At 37.5% G+C, this 19,334-nt stretch overlaps 1 protein-coding gene across 1 annotated transcript in view; it reads left to right on the forward strand.

The window, feature by feature from the left end:
- The window catches only part of LOC138330531 (nucleoredoxin-like), a 31,539-nt gene extending 16,344 nt beyond the window's left edge, over positions 1 to 15,195 (forward strand). The window contains exons 3-8 of the mRNA XM_069278098.1: positions 2,980 to 3,243; positions 5,102 to 5,309; positions 5,901 to 5,986; positions 12,530 to 12,620; positions 13,614 to 13,705; positions 14,825 to 15,195. Of these exons, the coding sequence (XP_069134199.1) occupies positions 2,980 to 3,243; positions 5,102 to 5,309; positions 5,901 to 5,986; positions 12,530 to 12,620; positions 13,614 to 13,705; positions 14,825 to 15,097 (1,014 nt within the window). The 3' untranslated portion in view covers positions 15,098 to 15,195. The remainder of the gene's footprint in view (positions 1 to 2,979; positions 3,244 to 5,101; positions 5,310 to 5,900; positions 5,987 to 12,529; positions 12,621 to 13,613; positions 13,706 to 14,824) is intronic.
- The last annotated feature ends 4,139 nt before the right edge of the window (positions 15,196 to 19,334 follow it).

The following is a 19,334-nucleotide window of genomic DNA, read 5'->3' on the forward strand; positions in this document are numbered from 1 at the left end:
CGAACCCCCCAAACACCAAAATCTTGCGCCTTCGGCGCTCGCAAAATCCTCAAATTCTACGTAAAAATTATCTCAGTCGTTCTTTATCATAATATTTCCCAGGGAATACCCTTTATTTGCGTATTCATTAATTTCCTGTTAGCGACATCACTGTTTATAGAAATGTACAAGGATTATATGTAATGATATATGAAAAAAGTATATCAATTACCTCCTGTGGGTGCGGGGCGCCCGAGGGGGGGGGGGGGGGGGGGGGCTGTTACGAAATATTGAGGACCTTTGCCCCCCCCCCCCCCCCCCCCCCCATTACGTTTCATCTTCCTACGCCACTGAATTATGATTTTGGTTCCTGACCAATAGGAAAACGACAAAGGTAGTGGCATTGTTGGATGTTTTGCGTTACTAATAGTGACAAAACACATCACAGAGCCCCAGATCTCACACTTGTTGGTAGACCTTCTTAGCAGACAGATCGCTCACTTGGAGTTATCTCTGAATCACAGCAAAAGTAAGTGTATTGTGTAGATGTCACTGTTTGATACTCTATCCTTGCCGCACCAACTTGCTCCTAATACAGATATACAGAAACGACGCAAAGTAAGGAATGGTAATTTTAAAATGTAAAAAAAAAAAAAAAAAAAAAAAAATAACGCGGGCTTTTCACTATATTTAGTTTACAATACCGTCATTGCCAGGTAAGTTAAGAACTAGGTAATGCATGGGTTTTGAAGTTGTAACCAATAAATGACCTTGACTTTCAGCCCTGAATAAAAGTGTTTTAGTGAAGATCTGCATGAAGTTTGATCAGCTGAAGAGAACTCTCTGCAAAAAATATTATTGGATGAAATCTGTGAAAAGAACTGTTAGTGAGTTATAAGCATTTTTAAATTTTAAGATATGACGTCATAGCGGCCATTTTTTTTTGATGAAGATAAAAATCATATCAAACGTTAGAGAACATTAGAGGGGTCTTTTCTATAGCAATTACAGACTATATTAGTCATTCAGTTCGACAATTTGGCGGGAATTTAGCAAAGATCAAAGGATTGTTTTTCAAAATGGCATACAGCATTAACCGGAAGTGCTACCGACAAATAAAAGACACCAAATTCATCAGAATGACATTCTGCATCGATATGTAAAAAGAAATTTCGGAAAATCAAAAAAAAATAAAAATTCGCGAACTTTGACCCCATAGCGAACTTTTTTGTTTGACCTCTGACCTAATTGCTGTAATTGAATAAAAGTTAGTCTTTTATACGATCTACATAAAACATCAAAAATATTTGCTGTATCTTAAACGGTTTTTGAGTTATGGCTGTTTTAAACTTTTTAGGTATGACGTCATGGCGGCCATCTTGGATTTTTGACCTACTTAAAAATGTTGCGGTCACCCCTTCAACTCATGCCATACAATATAACAATAAGGCCATTGGCATACCTCTTACCATTTTGAAGATCTTTTGGACACAAAAAAAGTGTAGAAGAATAATAATAAAAAACAGAACAAAAACAATAGGTCTTTTCACCACATGGTGAAAACAGGGGCGTAGGAAGCGGGGGGGCAGGGGGGGCAACTGCCCCCCCGTTCCCCAGGACGGGGGGCAAACATGTCTTTTTGCCCCCCCCCCCCCCCCCCCCCCCCCCATTTTCGCCGACTGAAATTTTCTAAAAAAGCTTATTTGAAAGAAAAAAGGGTCCTCCTGCACATTTTTCGTACTTCATTCTAGAAAATTTTCCGCTGCGCGGCGCATTTCCTAAAAGGTTCAAGCACATAATGTCAAACCTTAAATTGTAAAAATTCAATACACACAAACTAGACTAAAAATGTCCATCAAGGGATTCTATGTACTATTTCAAAAAATGTCTCTTAAAAAATCAATTGTTTATATGTCTTAGCGAGACAATTAATTCATTTTTTTTCTGCTACACAACAATGTACCGATGGTGTGAAGCCGGTATATTCAGATCGAGTAGGTTTCCATAGTGTTATGACGACACAATTATCATTTCTAAATGCAGGTAGCTTTAAATCGAAAAATTACCATGTTAAGAACGCTTTATAATCATTAAACTTTATCGTAAAACTCATCTCAGCCATTCTAAATCGTAATTTTTTTCCCGGGCGAGACCCCCCGGACCCCCCTTAACACCGAATTCTCGCGCCTTTGGGCGCTTGCAAATTCATCAAAATGCATCGAAAAACTCATCTAAGCCATTCTAAATTGTAATTTTTTACCGGGGGAGACCCCCGGACCCCCCAAACACCAAATTTCTCGTGCTTTCGGGCGATCGCAAAATAATCAAAATACATAAAACTCATCCCGGGGGTCACCCTCAGACCCCTAATAAAACACCAAAATCTTGCTCTTGCGCCTTCGACGCTCACACGCTAATTTGGCCAATTTGCGTATTCGTTAATTTCCTTTTAGCGACCCCACTGTCTATAAATGTGTACAAGGATTAAATTTAGTGATATACATGTATGAAAAATGTACATGAAGCATATATTATATGGTTTGGGAGTTGAATTAATCTCCTCCTGTACGTGTGGCGGGGGGGGGGGGGGGGGGGGGGGGGGGGGTTACAAAATATTGAGGACCTTTGCCCCCCATGACGTTTCATCTTCCTACGCCACTGGAAAAGCCCTAATAAACGTTATAACTACCCTGGACTAGTTCCTAGCAAAACTGGAGGCAACAGAACAGAACAGGTAATTTAATCCTTTGACTACAGCGAGAGCGACGCTCAACTTCAAAGCCACACAGTCAACCACAGTGTACCATTGTACTGCTCTTTTGATGTGCATCAAATAACTTAAAACTTAATTACCTGTTCTGTTCTGTTACCTCCAAATGTTACTATGAGATAGTCCAGGGGTGGATATAACGTCAGTGGTATTAACCACTGGAGTATCGAGGATGGCCAAGTCCGCGATTTTTCTTCAACATAACTATTATTTTTTTCCATTTTACACAGAATGCCCTCTTCAGGAAGTTCAACGTTGAAAACACACCAGAATTGGTGATACTAGACGCTAAATCTGGACAACTGATTGCGAGTGATGGACGCCGGAAGGTGGACATTGATCCTGAAGGAGACCTGTTTCCATGGCCCCCGCTTTCATATAAAGACATTTTCAATGGCGATGGAGTGCCTTCAAAAGATAAGAAAACGTTTGTGAAGGGCAACTTTATTGACAAATTGGAGGGTAAAATAGTTGGAATCTTCTTCTCGAAACTCGTAAGTCCTGTTAGAACTATCAGCCTCAATGACATGTTATTCAAAACCTTTTCATTCGTCGTTTGGCATCGGTTTCGTAAAACGCACTTTTTCCTTAGAACACATACTCGTTGATTCAGAAATTTGTAAGTGTCGTTTTAAGATTTACAATATTTTGTGATTCTGAATAACTGGTAATAAAACATACACGGTTTCGTAAAACGCACTTTTTCCTTAGAACACATACTCGTTGATTCAGAAATTTGTAAGTGTCGTTTTAAGATTTACAATATTTTGTGATTCTGAATAACTGGTAATAAAACATACACATTTTTGTAAATAAACCATGGGAAATGTAAAATTTGCCGTAATGGACAATTTGCTTTGCCTAAATTTTCGACTAAATTTTCATATTAGTGGGTCTATACGGAACTAGTTCTGTCGTTGAAAAGATCGGCAACTTTTTCCTGTACAAAATCTCGTTATAACGGCGTGTCCATTTTAAAGGCCCACTACCTTTCCAGAGCAAAACATAATGGTTTCTTAAAAACATTAATAACATCAGAAAATATATACCGATGGCCTAAGATGAGGTTCCAACACCAAACACATGTAAGATCCTTCGTAATTTATGATAATAGTGGAGAGTCATTTCTATGTTTTGTCGTCTGGCGCAATCATAGTCAACTACCGGGCGGTATTTAGGATGACGGCGGGAAACATAAGACTTTAGCGACTCTATAAAATTATCGATCTCTTTTTATATTCCCATTTTAAAAATTAAAAGCCGTTTCGGAAACGTAGTGGGCTTTTAACAAAGCAGTTACTTCATGGAAGTGAAGAGGTTATTGTAAAGAACTTTATTTTCATTTATCTTTTTTTTTTTTTAATTTCCAACATATTAGTCAATAAATAACTTCACGATCAATGTTTCTTGGTTGCAATCGTGTATTCTTATATTCGGTTTTATAATTGTTCTTTAAATATTTAAATTTTCTCTCGAAATTACGCGAAAATTTGTACCTCGCGAAAACAAAGTGGTTTACAGTGATATTGACATATACGTCTATCATCAATTGACCAATGAAAACATGTAATTAGTTGAGTTCTTCATTAACCAACCAATCAAATAATAGTCTTACCTCGTATATACATGGAGTAGTTTGGCGTCAAACTGTCAATAAAACACATAGATGCATAGTTACATCCGGTAAATAAACATTCAATATATCCATTCCCACATGATAATGTCAAAAAGGACTCAATGTGTATGCTTTGGTAAAGTCGAATTGTCTAACGAACGCTCATTGTTTCTGTTATTGATACTAATATTCCACTATCGATACTCCAGGGGTTCCAATCACATACAATTAAGTTGGGACAGATCTGTTTCCCCAATAAATTTAGTACAGAACGTGACCCGATTCAGTGCGAATGAATACAATTTGTACATGTAAACATTGGCGGACTTCTCAGTTTGACATTCCACAAAATCACGTGTCAATGTTTACAAATAGCATATGCACGAAACAATCGGAGACAGACATACAATAAAACTGATTGAATTTTTTGGAGTATCGAGGATGTCAGTAATCATAATGGAAGGCTTATTTGGCGACAGAAAAATATTAAGAACCCTGTGGATTTGTTATACTGAAATATACATTTTCGCATATACAAAATTGTATTGCCAAAAGTTACAAGCTACACAATAATTAATGAGTTTATTCCTAATGTTACCCCCGATGCATACACACTTTTATCAACTTAATTCTGTTCAAGTAGACCTAAAGAGTGATATACAAGCATTCAAAATATCACTAGCTTAAACAGGGGCCTTCACTCACCTGATAAACCATATACATGTGCATTCTTTCAGAATGGGCCATATCAGACGACGTTCACATCGCAGCTGAAGACAAAATATGAAGAACTCAGAAAATTCGGCAAGCAATTTGAGATCGTGTTTGTGTCCAATGATTGTACGGAAACATCATACAATGACTATCGAGCAGAAATGCCATGGCTAGCTCTGCCATTTAAAGATCCACGTGGTGAAAGCTTCGCCAACAAATTCAATATCACGCGTAAGCTTGTTGATTAATAATCTGTAAACTTGAATTCATCTATTCTATATAATCAAGTAATAAAACGAAAACTGAAACTCTCAGCATTCATGTATATGCGAATAACATGATCACCACCGGTACCACGACACTGGTGTTTCGAGCAAGGCTATTGTCCATAGATAGTTTTGAATATATGTAGCTTAGACAGCATGCAAACATACTAGAATCGGAGTCAAAGCACTCTCATTGTTAAAGAAAATAATTATATATATGTCATAATCGGGGAGAAGGGGAAACCATCAAATGTTTGTTCCCGTCTGTCTGTCTGTCCGGATTTGGTTTCCAGATGATAACTTGAGAACGAATAGATTGTTTAAAATTTGTTAGTTTCTAGACGATAACTTGAGAACACATGGACAGATTTTGATCAAACGTCACACAATAGAGCAATTAAGAGAATACAGCTTGGGATTGAATTTGGTTCCAAAGGTCAACTATAAAGGTCATTGTTATTAAAATTAGGGGGACGTGTGTCGCGTTGCTTGCAACACTTGCTGTAAGCTTGGTTGAATTGATATGATATCAGTAATATTTTGGCATTTCTTTAAGGTTTACCCTCGCTGGTTTTGATAGACGAGAACTGGGAATTCGTGACCAAATATGGAACGCATGTCATCACGGAGGCAACTATCCAAGTATGTGCCTATATGTGTATTATTTTAAAGTATATGTAGTATTTGTCGTAACTTGACATCAGTAATCTATTGAAAACCATCAGATTTGATGAATTAAATTAAGGTTTGAAAATCATTCAAATGGACAGACAAACATTTATGATGCCCTCTAAACATTAGTTATAACACCGAATTTATGCACAGTAAGTGTGATGTTGGACGAATAACTCTCTCTTAAGATGGCTGTCACATAACTGATTTATTGCATTTACGCGGGAGTCGCTTATGAACACAAAACAAAACAATGACAGGGCCGCTTAGGCGCTTAAAAATAGAAGTCAATATGTTACATCTCCCTTTTTAGCACTTCAGTCTGTAATTAAACCGTTAACCATAAATGCAATTACTTTATACATTTGTGAACCATTTAAGGAACATTTGAGCACTTTAAGAACCCTTTTAACGTAATTCTAACTTTAACGAAAAAAAAAAGAAAACACTTTTTCTTAACACTGTCAGTCAGTTAGCAAGATAATAGCCATCCAGGTGCTTTGGCGTGTGGATAACCCTTCCAGATCTAGTCGTCCTGGTGGGAGGTCCTTGGGGTGCCGGTGCTGGTGGTTCACAGCATTGATCATCAGATTCGAACTGACATTCCGGAGTGTTAGAGTCAATGTTCGGATTTTTGGACACAATTGGAGTGTTGGTGTCCAAATACGCTTCAGAGTCATTAGAGACTTGCGGCATGATGCTGACGTTAGACTTCCGCAGGAATTTACGATTGCGACGGAATACTTTCCCGCGTGGCGTTTTTACCAGATATGACCGTGGTGTCTTATCAACACCTTCGACGATTGCCGGCGACCATCCTTCGTCGGTTTTCAACTGAATCGTCTCCCCTGGTTTTAGCTCGGGTAACACTTTCGACTGACGGTCATAATATTTCTTCTGAGTCATTTGTCGTTGCATTAGGGACGACGGTTGATTTGTAGGTCTGACCGATGGATCTAGAATGTTCGTGGCCATGGGGATGGTTCCCCGTAATTGACGATTCATCGCCAGTTGAGCTGGCGACAAGCCTATTCCCTCGATCGGTGAAGCGCGGTAGTCCAAAAGTGCAAGACTCATGTCAATCTTACTGTCCTCTGCCTTTTTCATAAGATTTTTGATGGTTTGGACACATCGTTCAGCTTGACCATTTGATTGGGGGTATTTAGGACTTGAGGTCCTGTGTTCAAATCCCCACTCAGTGGCGAAATCTGCGAACGTTCGTGATGAAAATTGAGGACCATTGTCGGAGAATACGATTTCCGGGATTCCGTGCCTTGCGAATATGGACTTGAGAGCGGCAACTGTAGCACTGCTCTGTAGGCTCTGTAGATGAACAACCTCCGGAAACTTTGAATAGTAGTCCACACAGAGGAGATAGTTCTTCTCGTGACACTCAAACAGATCTACACCAACCTTCATGAATGGACGTGACGGTGGTTCATGAGGGATAAGTGGTTCCTTCGTGTTTGCCTTTTGGTATTTGGCGCAAATATCACATCGCGACACAATATCTTCGATTTCGGAGTTGAGTCCGGGCCAGAATACTAACTCGCGAGCACGCTGTTTGCATTTCACAACACCTAGGTGTGATTCGTGAATTTTCAGTAACGTCTCGCGTCGTAGGGTTTTTGGAATGACAATTCGCTGTCCTCGTTACACTAATCCATCGATTACGCTCAACTCGTCGCTGAATGTTGAATATGGCGACAGCTCGGGCTGTTTCGTTTCCGGCCATCCGTGTTCTATTGCAAGTATAAGTCTCTGGAGAGTCTCATCCTTCGCTGTCTCGGATTTCAGCTGCGTCAGCTTTTCTGGTGTAACACTTAATGTTGTGCGGATTTCGAGTGTTGCGACTTCGAGTTCCTCGTCAATGAGGTTTTCAGGCATTTCTGGGAGGTAAGCTCTACTGAGAGCATCAGAGATGTACATTTCTCTGCCAGGCTTGTAGACTAGTTCTATGTCGTACCGTTGCAGGCGCATAAGCATGCGTTGCAGACGAGGCGTTGTCATATGAATCGGCTTTTTATGTATCGCGACGAGGGGCTTGTGGTCTGTTTCGACTGTCACTTTTCGACCAAAGATGTAGTGATGAAATTTTTCGCATCCGTATACAACCGCTAACATTTCACGCTCTATCTGTGCATAACGTGTTTGTGTTTCAGTGAGGGCTCGAGATCCATACGCGACCGGTTGACCTGACTGAAGTAGGACTGCGCCAAGCCCTTTTGAGCTGGCGTCGACATTGACGGTGACCTCTTCTCTGACATCGTAGAATTTAAGAACAGGTGCCTGTGTAACGAGAGTTTGTATGTGTTTATAGGCTTTTTTCCTGCTCTGGGCCCCAGTTGAATTCAATGTCGTTTCGGAGTAGAATCCTCAATGGCGCGGAAACTTCGGATTGGTTAGGAATAAATTTTCCAAGATACTGCACCGCTCCTAAGAATCGCCTTACACCATTTTTGTCGACTGGTCTGGGCATTTCCCTTATTGCCCTGACCTTCTCGGGATCAACTTTCAAGCCGTCCTTACTGATTGTGTGTCCCACATACCTCACCTCGGTTTTACGGAGTTCACATTTCTGTTTGTTGAGTTTTAAGTTACGTTCACGTGCTCGTTGTAACATTAAACGTACGCGTTCGTCGTGTTGTTTGTCATCCTCGCCCCATACCAGGATATCATCAACAACGCACTCTACACCTGGGATACCTTCGAAGATTTCTTTCATTTTCTTGCAGAAAACTTCACTCGAACTGTTAATGCCGAAAGGCAGGCGGCAGTATCGGTAACGCCCAAAGGGAGTGTTAAATGTTAATAGCTTTGAGCTCTCCTCATCAAGTTCGATTTGCCAGAAACCGTTTGTCGCATCAAATTTGGAGAAAACCTTCGCGTTAGGTAGTCGGGCTACCACATCTTCGATAGTCTCCATGGGGTAATGTTCCCTCTTTATAGCCATGTTCAAATCACGTGGATCTATGCACACACGCGTTTTTTCAGGTTTGAGAACGACGACCATACTGTGAACCCAAACGGTGGGCTCATCTTCCTTAACGAGAACACCTAAACCCTCCATGCGTTCTAGTTCTGTTTTTACTCTCTGGCGGAGTGGCTCTGCTACTTTCCTCGGTGGGTGTACACTTGGTGTAACTTCTGGGTCAGTTTTTATGTGATATTTACCCGCGATCTTTCCAAGACCTTCGAAAACATCTTCAAACTCATCCAAAATGTCATTTTTGGAAAGCGGTGCACTTACAGGTTTTGATTCGACTGTATGAATTCGTTGAATCGTACCGAGAGAACAACATGCCTTTTTGCCGAGTATAGCCGGACAGTCATTATCGACGACATGGAATTTCAGTGAAAATTCCTGCTCGCGAAACCTTACTGGTAATTGCGTTGTACCGAGTGGTTTTATACGATGACCTCCAAAACCGACTAAACCGTCCCGAGTGGGCTTTAACGGTGTTTCACAGTTCATTTTGTCCATCACGCGTTTAGGTATGACGTTGGCGTCCGCCCCTGTGTCCAACTTGAATTTTAGAAACTGATCACCAAACTGTAGTGTTTCGAACCACTCATTGTCACGTGCCCCTGTGCTCGAAATTGTGCCTAAGAATAAATCCTCTGAATAACTTTCGTCACAACCAACAGTGTGTAGTTTCTTCTGTCGAGTGTTATTGTGGCTATTATTGCCAGACCTACATAAGTTGGCGAAATGGTTCATACGGCCACACGTGTGACATTCTTTACCGAAAGCTGGGCAAACGGCAGAGCTACGTTCATGTTCATGTCCACAGTTTCGACATCAACGAGCGAAAGTTTGTTTTGTCGTGCTTGTGGTTGTTTGTTGTTGGGCTGGGGTTGGGGTTGTTTTGTCTTTTTATTTCCATACCGTTTACGGCGAGGGCCAGATTGTTTATGTACTGTGTGTACGGAAGCTTCATCCGCTTGTGGATTTTTAAGCATGTTGACCTGGGCACTGCTTATTTCCTGAGCTCTACAGAAATCAACGGCTTTTGTTAGTGGAAGATCAGTCTCACGAAGTAATCTGACACGTGTACCTTCGTCTCGGATGCCACAAACGATCCTATCCCTAATGAGACTGTCTGTAAGCTCGTTGAAATCACAGTTCTTGGCCTTGTTTTTGAGATCTGTGACGAACGAGTCAATCGTTTCATTTACACCTTGAGATCGAGTGAAAAACAAATGTCTGAGGTATGTTAAATTTTTGCGAGGTTCACAATACTCATAAAACTTTGTTTTTAGTACATCGAGTTTTTCTTTGTCACCTTCAGCGATCGTGAAAGTGTTATACACACGGCGGGCTTCAATTCCAGCTACGTGGAGGAATGTCGCGACCTGGACTTTACCCGACTTTTCCTCTATACCTGAGGCAGTCATGTATAATTCAAACCCTTGTACCCATTCTTTCCAATTTTCGGACAAGTTTCCTTCTAAATTTAGGGCTCCTGGAGGCTTAAGTTGCTCCATATTTCTTCTTTGACACCATGTGATGTTGGACGAATAACTCTCTCTCAAGATGGCGATCACATAACTGATTTATTGCATTTACGCGGGAGTCGCTTATGAACACAAAACAAAACAATGACAGGGCCGCTTAGGCGCTTAAAAATAGAAGTCAATATGTTACAGTAAGAATCTTGTTTTTTATGCCATATGTGTGTCTATATAAAATAATTCCTGCAGAAATCACTTAATTACTTAATAATACTGTAAAAATGTGCAATGAAATTGTACACCACACTTTGGTTTCATGGTCTGACCGTTTCACTGCATTGTAGATGTAAATATAATGTTTTTGGCATATAACATTATAATAAATTTTTATTTGTTTTCATACTAAATCCAACTTTCTGTGATTGGCACATACTTTTTCTTCATACATTATGAAGAAAAAAAATCCGAGAATTGCGCGAAAACCCGACGTTATCATGACGTCACAATAGACACGTCGATGTTGCGTATTGATTTGGAAAAAAATCCATTGGAAAGTCAATGGAATCATATGTTTAAACGTGTTTTATGCCATCAAGTAGTCTGAAAAATTAATTATAAGCATTGATGTAACTATTTTTTAACTTCATCGGGTTATGAAATAAATTTTGTTTGAAACTTTTGTGAGAATCCGATACGCGGATTCAAATACATGTAGTTTGCAAACAAAATTCCTTTCATACCCCGATGAAGTGAAAAAATAGTTACATCAATGCTTAAAACAAAAACTTCAAACAAATATGAATTTTAATTTTTGAGTGAATTCCACACTTTTCATTGATTTTTTTGTATGCAAACAAAATAGGTCAATATGCAAATCACCATATTTTAATGAAAATATATTGCTGATAAATTCGCGAGTTTTTTGCATGTGTACTTGTTCCTACGTTGCTACTATTAAACACATCTGTTAGTTCTCTGCGTCATAGCTTCACACAATGCAGCACATAATGCGTATAACAATACAGCCATTCGGTGTGTAATGTCTCAGTTAAAATACATTGTAATTATTACATGGTATACTCAATTTGGTTGTTTAGAAGATAGAGGTTATTTTTGATAACTTAATAATGAGAAGTCAATGTTTTAATTTGCCAATCATTTTCTCAATACAGTTTTAGAAATATAAGTTCATATTTCATTTGAAAATGGAATCAATCGCAATATGATCGGTTTGGAGCTATTCCGAATTTGCATATTACAGAGTTATCTGCACTTGCTGGTATGTCATGTGTTTACGAGCGTAACGTCATACGTTTCGGAGAAAACGACGTGAATTGCGCTCACAAAATAATGACGTAACAATCGATACCTTCCCGCAAGGGAGTTAACTCTGTAATATGCAAAGAGGGAATTGTCATTCCTAAAACAACTATTTTACATAAAGGACCTTTCTGAAATCGGTATGGAAAATGAGGTAAATGTGTTTAAATATTTTATCCGTTACAACAGCTGAGAATCAAAACGCACTGATTATATTAAATTTGCTATAATTTTGTTATGGTTCCTTACCATGTTAACAAAATGAACGCCCCAGATTAGTTGAAATTCAGAAGGTTCCAAAAAAAAATGAAAATTGGTACCTGGCTGTTCTGAGGGATATAGAATACAATGATATGACTGCTGTTGTGTTAGGGAGATTTGAAATGTCTCCCATTAAATCAGTAAGTTACAAGGTATTTCATATTGCAACTTGCTACAAATACTTATTTTTTAAAGATTACAATACCTCTTTCAGCACACAGGGACCTGGCACGAATCTTTTAAACCAACAGTATACATTTATATATTAGAGTATAATATAACTATAATGTATACTGTTAAAAAATTCTTGCCACTTCCCTGTGTTTCAGCAGTGTCGAAAAGAGACTTACTATGACAAGACTGAAACATGAGAAATAGAAGATCTTTAGATACTCGGTTGTTCCATCTGATTTCATATTTGAAAATTATGACTAGCGTGCAGACACCTATATTTTTTTTTTTTTTTCTGTTAAACAGGAATTCCCTTACCTCAGAATGGACGTATATCCGATGAATTATTTTTTCGAGGATGTGTTACATTCGTCCAAGTGCCTTGCATATTTTACAGGTAAGACGCTGCTCCTTCAGCAATGTGTGGATACTGTACGTATAAATCACGACTGCTATGTTACATAATCATAAACAATGTACATGTGTATTTACATTCGCCTGTCATAATTACTATATAAACTAACAAATCAGAAGTGACGTGTACATTGAAATAAGTGACATCCGACACGTTAACTGGTCACTGTCAAAATGGCTGTTGTATTCTATTAGTTAAGCCATTGTTGAAAACCTCAACAATTCTAAAGCATTTACCCTCCCCCAAATGAGTAAATAATGTAAATATAAGCATTGATTAGCTTTTTATTTTTATTCATCTTTTTATGAACCTATGGTCTATATAGAAAAAGGACTTTCTGCAAAGCTCTGTCTTTTATATAAATCATAGCTTTCATAAAAAGATACAGTGTAGTTCAATTCTTAAATAAATAGTTAATAACTGACAGGTACATAACCTACTTAAACTGAAATGAAGGAGTATATAACAACGTTTTTCGCTGGTGAATTGTGTGAAGAACATTACAATATACGTGTGTATCAATTATGGACCTTTGCTTCGGTCCATATGGGTTATACTTTATATTCTACCAGGGCAATATAACACCAAATGGACCGAAACAAAGGTCCTTATATTTTTATATTAGAAATGTAGTTTCTTTGAAAAATGTCGTAACGAATTCTCTGTTGTGAATGTTAATTATTTGAACCAACGAGTCGATATGCTTAACATCGAACTCCACGTGACCATGGTTTAGCCAATGATTCTAATGGAAACTCGAAGCATATCTAATACATGTATATAAGAATATACTACACAATCAATTTGGATGTTTTTTATCATGAACTGCGTAATGTTTTTAAACAACTGCATATGCCCATCTTGTGAACCATTATTTCACATATATTCAAGGACTTGATCAGATTTTATACTCTACCATGAATTTATATACCAACTACGTTCAATCTCTCTGATGCCTTTTTTTATTTCCTCTAGATTCAGAAGAAGATGTAATGAAGTCAACACAGATAATGAGCGGACTAGCAAAAGACGACAAGGAATTTAAGTTTTTTGTTGGAGAAAAATCGGTACGTTTTCCTTATTAGTCAGTAAGCAGCAATTAATATAAAAGCTCATTCGTTGAGGATAAATTAAAACTCCTCTCGAGGTGGAATCATTTAGATACAAGAGATCCCAGAGGGATCTTGGCGCCCACCAAAGAATGATCTATGTCTGATAATGGAAAGAGGGATCTTTTCTCTGCTTTTCAAACTTGTGCAAACATACTACATATAAAATTTGAGACAGATCACTTCAGTACTTTCTGAGAAACACCAGTAATAAACTTCAACTATCAAAATCCAAGATGGCTCCTTGGCGGCCATCTTGTTGATCGATCGGTCCCAAATCAAAATATGCACAACTAGGGCCCTAGGGGAACCTATATATGAAATATGAGACAGATTCGTTCAATACTTTGTGAGAAATAGCGATAACAATCTTAAACTATCAAAATCCAAGATGGCTGCCTGACCGCCATTTTGTTGACCGATCGATCCAAAAACGAATTATGCATAACTAGTGCCCTAGGGAAACATACATATGAAATTGAAGAAAGATCCCTTCAGTACTTTGTGAGATATAGCGGTAACAATCTTTACCTATCAAAATCCAAGATGGCTGCCTGGCGGCCATCTTGTTGACCGATCGGTCCCAAAACGCAATATGCACAACTAGAGCCCTAGGGGAACCTACATATGAAATTTGAGAAAGATCCCTTCAGTACTTTGTGAAATATAGCGATAACAATCTTTAACTATCAAAATCCAAGATGGCTGCCTGGCGGCCATCTTGTTCACCGATCGGTCCCAAAACGCAATATGCACAACTAGAGCCCTAGGGGAACCTACATATGAAATTTGAGAAAGATCCCTTCAAAACTTTGTGAGATATAGTGATAACAAGAATTGTTAACGGAGGGACGGACAGACGGACGGAAGAACGGACGACGGACCACGGACAAAAAGCGATTTGAATAGCCCACCATCTGATGATGGTGGGCTAAAAACAATGATACTAGTGATGTGTCCGTTGTTTCCATAGTAACCACTAAAACAACGATCTTTACTACACAAATAAAATTTCATGTGATACAGTATATGAGAAAAATTAATAAGATAATCATAGATTTTTTTAAAACTTCTCAGAAGTGCAGTTTTCCATTCTGGGACATTCTGAGTGAAAGTGTACTTGGTGGACTGGAAACGTCACAGAGAAGACAACTCAGGGGAAATCAAGAATACGTGATGTCACAGAAAAGGTGCCTAGTTATGTCAAACCTACCAAAACGTCTGCTTTACAAGACGGATGATGAGTGGACCATGTCGGAAGACAATGTCCGCGAATTTATCACTAAGGTCAAGGACAGCAAAATCAAATCCATATATTTTGGAGTCATCAGATTTGAATGCTATCTTTAGGTCACACAAAGAAAAACAGTTCGTCGGGAACTTCCGCTCCTTTTATACTAGATAGTAAATATAAACCTGCTGTCAAAGTTTTTGAACAGACAAAACAAACCCTCCTCAGACGGGTGCTAGACAAAACAAACCCTCAGACGGGTGCTAGATATGTTATGGACTAATCACCGGAATCAAAATGATTTCCACAACAAAACTTTAGTAAGGTATTCCATGGACAGGAATTGAAATGATTTAACATTTTAACAACATACCCTCGGCGAGGCATTCTATGGACAGGAATTAAAATGATATGATTTCGACAACAAACATACAGCGAGGTATTCTACGGAGCAGGAATTCGCATGAATTCAACAACAACCCCTCAGTGCGACATTCTATGGAGGACGAATTAAAATGATTTTAAGAACAAACACTCAGTGATTCTATGGAGTAGATATATAAAATAATGACTTCAACAACAAAACTCCATTGAGGTATGTTATATTAATGGTTATTTGATACAACCAACGAAATGATTACTCGTGACGTTTCGATCACCACACTGTTATCTTCATCAGACGTAAATGACTAGTGCAATATGTTTGCACTGAGGATATGTTGGTACGAGATGGAAACCTCAGTGTGTAAACGTGTACGAGATGGTAAAACTGTCATTGCGATATTTTATGGAGCAAGAAATAAAATGATTTCAATAACAAACCCCCAGATGGGCTTTCTATGGCACAGGAATAAAAATAATGATTAAAACAACAAACTCTCCGAGAGTTATTCTATGAAAAGGGAATTAAAATAACGAACCCAACGCTGGTTACCCACACAATCAGTCTTTGGTATACAGTAATATAAATATAAACAGAGTAGAGTGGAGTTTAGACACAAGTTTCCGAAGTTGTCACAAACACGCATACTTACATGAATTCCATGGTTATTATACAGCAGACACACTACAGTTATCATCAAACTCAGTTACCAACTTCATCAGTTTATGAGTTCATAACGACATAAAGTACACGTGGTTATTATCTAATGCATGTAAATTTTACACTCTCATCGCGGGTGCCATTCAATTTTACACTCTCATCGCGGATGCCAATCAAAACAATTACATATTATAATTGTAGTATACTGTAAAAGTGGATATTTTTGCGAGTCTTTATTTTCACGATTTGTAATTTTCTAGTTTCTAGAAACCTTTCACAACATTTACAATGTAGCTTCTTGGCTTCTTATAGGTTACACGCGAAAGGAATTTTCGCGATAAAAAAATAGGAAATTTTAATTAGCGCATTTCGCCCAGCGTATTTCATCCCTCTTGAAAAGACTTTCGCCTAATTAGCGCCCATCACCCCCGCTAAAGAATTCTGCGTAATTAGCGTATTTCGCCCTCGCTAAAAAGACTTCCGCATAAATCAGCGTATTTCACCCCCGCAAAAGAATTCCGCGTCATTAGCGTATTTCAATCCTCGCGTAAATGTCCACGTTTACCGTATCACAAGCAAGTGGCAGCCCTTTTGTACCACCTCCCCCATAAGTTGGGTCATATTTACCATATTTAGCAGTAATCAGTGTTAAAGAAACAAGGCTCATGGAACTCAACTTATTATCATATGAGTTCTTATATTGTCTTAAGTTCATAAATACAGAGGAAAGGTTGTGTAATCACATATCGATATCCCGCAAGCGAGTGATAATGTTGGGATTGACCTGACCAAAAACAACTTACAAACACCAGGTCAGTTTTACATTTTACTTATCATCACATCATATACAGCATTTACTTCCTCTATAATAAAACAAAGCAGTTGTTAAAAGCAAAATATGTAGCTTAGTACACTTACAAATCTCGTAATATTTACCACACGTGTGAAATAAACCAATAATCATAACAGACAAGATTCCAAAGATAATATATAAAATGTGGTAATGGATTTTACTGTCGGTATCACGTGCGGACGGGGAAGATCGGAGTCACAACCTTGTAATAGTAAAGATATTAAATGCGTTTCAACTAAACATTAAACGATATTTTGGTGTCCAGACTTTGTGTTATTTTCCATTTTCCAATACTGTATAGACAGCTATTTTCTTACGTATAAAATTTCGCCAAAAAAAAAAAAACCCAAAAAAAAAACCGAATTAAAATCCAGCAATAAGAATATAACACAGTGCAAATGATTTATTTATTACTTCTGATTTCATAGATGATTATTTTTATTATCGTACTAATGTCCTCCGAAAATATCACTAGGAAAACTACTGGCTTTACAGCAACTTGCATGTGTTGCAAATATTGATAGCATTTCCTTTTTTATTTAACTTTGCACAACTAACACTAATTTTTAGCGAGAAATCCAGTTCACTTCACCTCAAAAATGACTCACACCCGTTGAGGGCATTTTGTCTTATGCAAACAAATGTCAAGTTGTGACTTTGATAAAATATCAATATTTAACAGTAGCACAAAACATTCTCTCATTTATCATATCAAATCAACATTACAACATAAAATAAAACATTAAATTCTTCTTTTTTCAGAGTGTAAATATAAATCTCAATAAAAAATATCAATTTTATTGGACGGTGTTGCTTGAAATCAAGCATACTCTTTAGTCATAACATCATGTGTAAAGATTAACTTCTAACACCAAAGTAACGCATCATGCATGTAACACAAATCCCATACTTCATACTTACATAAAGCAACAATCAAATCAAAAATAACACTAGACGAACACTAAAAAAGACACAATATCATAATCACAGTTGACCATTCTGACCTTTCTGATAAAGAACCGAAAATGTCCACCATCCATGAACATTCTCACCAATTACATGTACATTTATTATGTTTTAGAAAGCACTTTAACAATACCATTTCATAACTTCGCATTTTTCACTGACTGACTTATATTATAATTAGCTATAACCTACAATAGTTACCGCTACTGCTTTACTATACTTACTTTAGTTTAGATATTGGCAAGAAATAAAACAAAATTTTTTATCTACTCCTGGGATCAACTTCCCCTTGGATTCGCATCTAAATGGTAAAAATTACATTTATATTAAAGACCCATTATCTTTCCGAAATGACTTGATTTTTAAAATGGGAATGTAAAACGAGTCACAAAAGTTATGAACTTAACACTCATCATCACCCTATGAACAATTTATTAAAATAAATTAATTATTATGTTTTTTCAGCAGTTGTCCTGATTGCCGCGCGTTATAATTAGTTGACTAACCCTGAAGACGGAACAATAGAGAAATGACTCTTTTCTGTTTACATAGATTACACAGGGAATGCTGTTTTTGTTTGGTGTTATTGTTATGTTGACAATAGTCTTAAGAAGCTTTTGTTTTGTTTCGGAAACGTAGTGGGTCTTTAACGAAAAATTCTTTGGTAGATCAGATTGATTCACAATTATTTACATGAACACATGCTTGAACATTGATTTAAACCTACAAACACTAAAATGAATCGATTCAATGTCTTAAATCTCTTGCTAGATACTAACATTCTAGTTAAAGTGAGCACTTAAGTGCGCATTATGCCCAATTACAAGATTAATTTTATTATACAGTAGTAATACCTCTGCAATGTGACATACAAAGTGTCCTAGCACCTAAACGTAAACAAAACATAAACGTTCGCTGTTTTTAACTTGCGTAACATAAAAGTTATAAATATGTATTGAAATAGCAAAGTTGTATACAAAAGAAAATTTTGAAATGATGACATATTCAAAACATTAAAATGCCTCTACATCTCAACTCTTATTTTCAGATTTTCGACTGTTTGTTACAGTGAAATATGAAAGACTTACAAAAAATGCAATTTATCAGGAATTACAATAGGGCACTCCTGTCGTACATAAAACATACAGAGTAAAGAAACAAAGAAACTATCAAATGTACCATACATCCACCAAGTGGATAGTGTAATGTAGGCAACTAACAGTTGGACAATGTAATGAAATGAGGGTTATTTTTATGTAGTAATGTAGGCAACTAACAGTTGGACAATGTAATGAAATGAGGGTTATTTTTATGTAGTAATGTAGGCAACTAACAGTTGGACAATGTAATGAAATGAGGGTTATTTTTATGTAGTAATGTAGGCAACTAACAGTTGGACAATGTAATGAAATGAGGGTTATTTTTATGTAGTAATGTAGGCAACTAACAGTTGGACAATGTAATGAAATGAGGGTTATTTTTATGTATAGTAATG

Source organism: Argopecten irradians, chromosome 9 (genome assembly GCF_041381155.1).
Source record: "Argopecten irradians isolate NY chromosome 9, Ai_NY, whole genome shotgun sequence".
In the NCBI taxonomy this organism is placed as follows: Eukaryota; Metazoa; Mollusca; class Bivalvia; order Pectinida; family Pectinidae; genus Argopecten; species Argopecten irradians.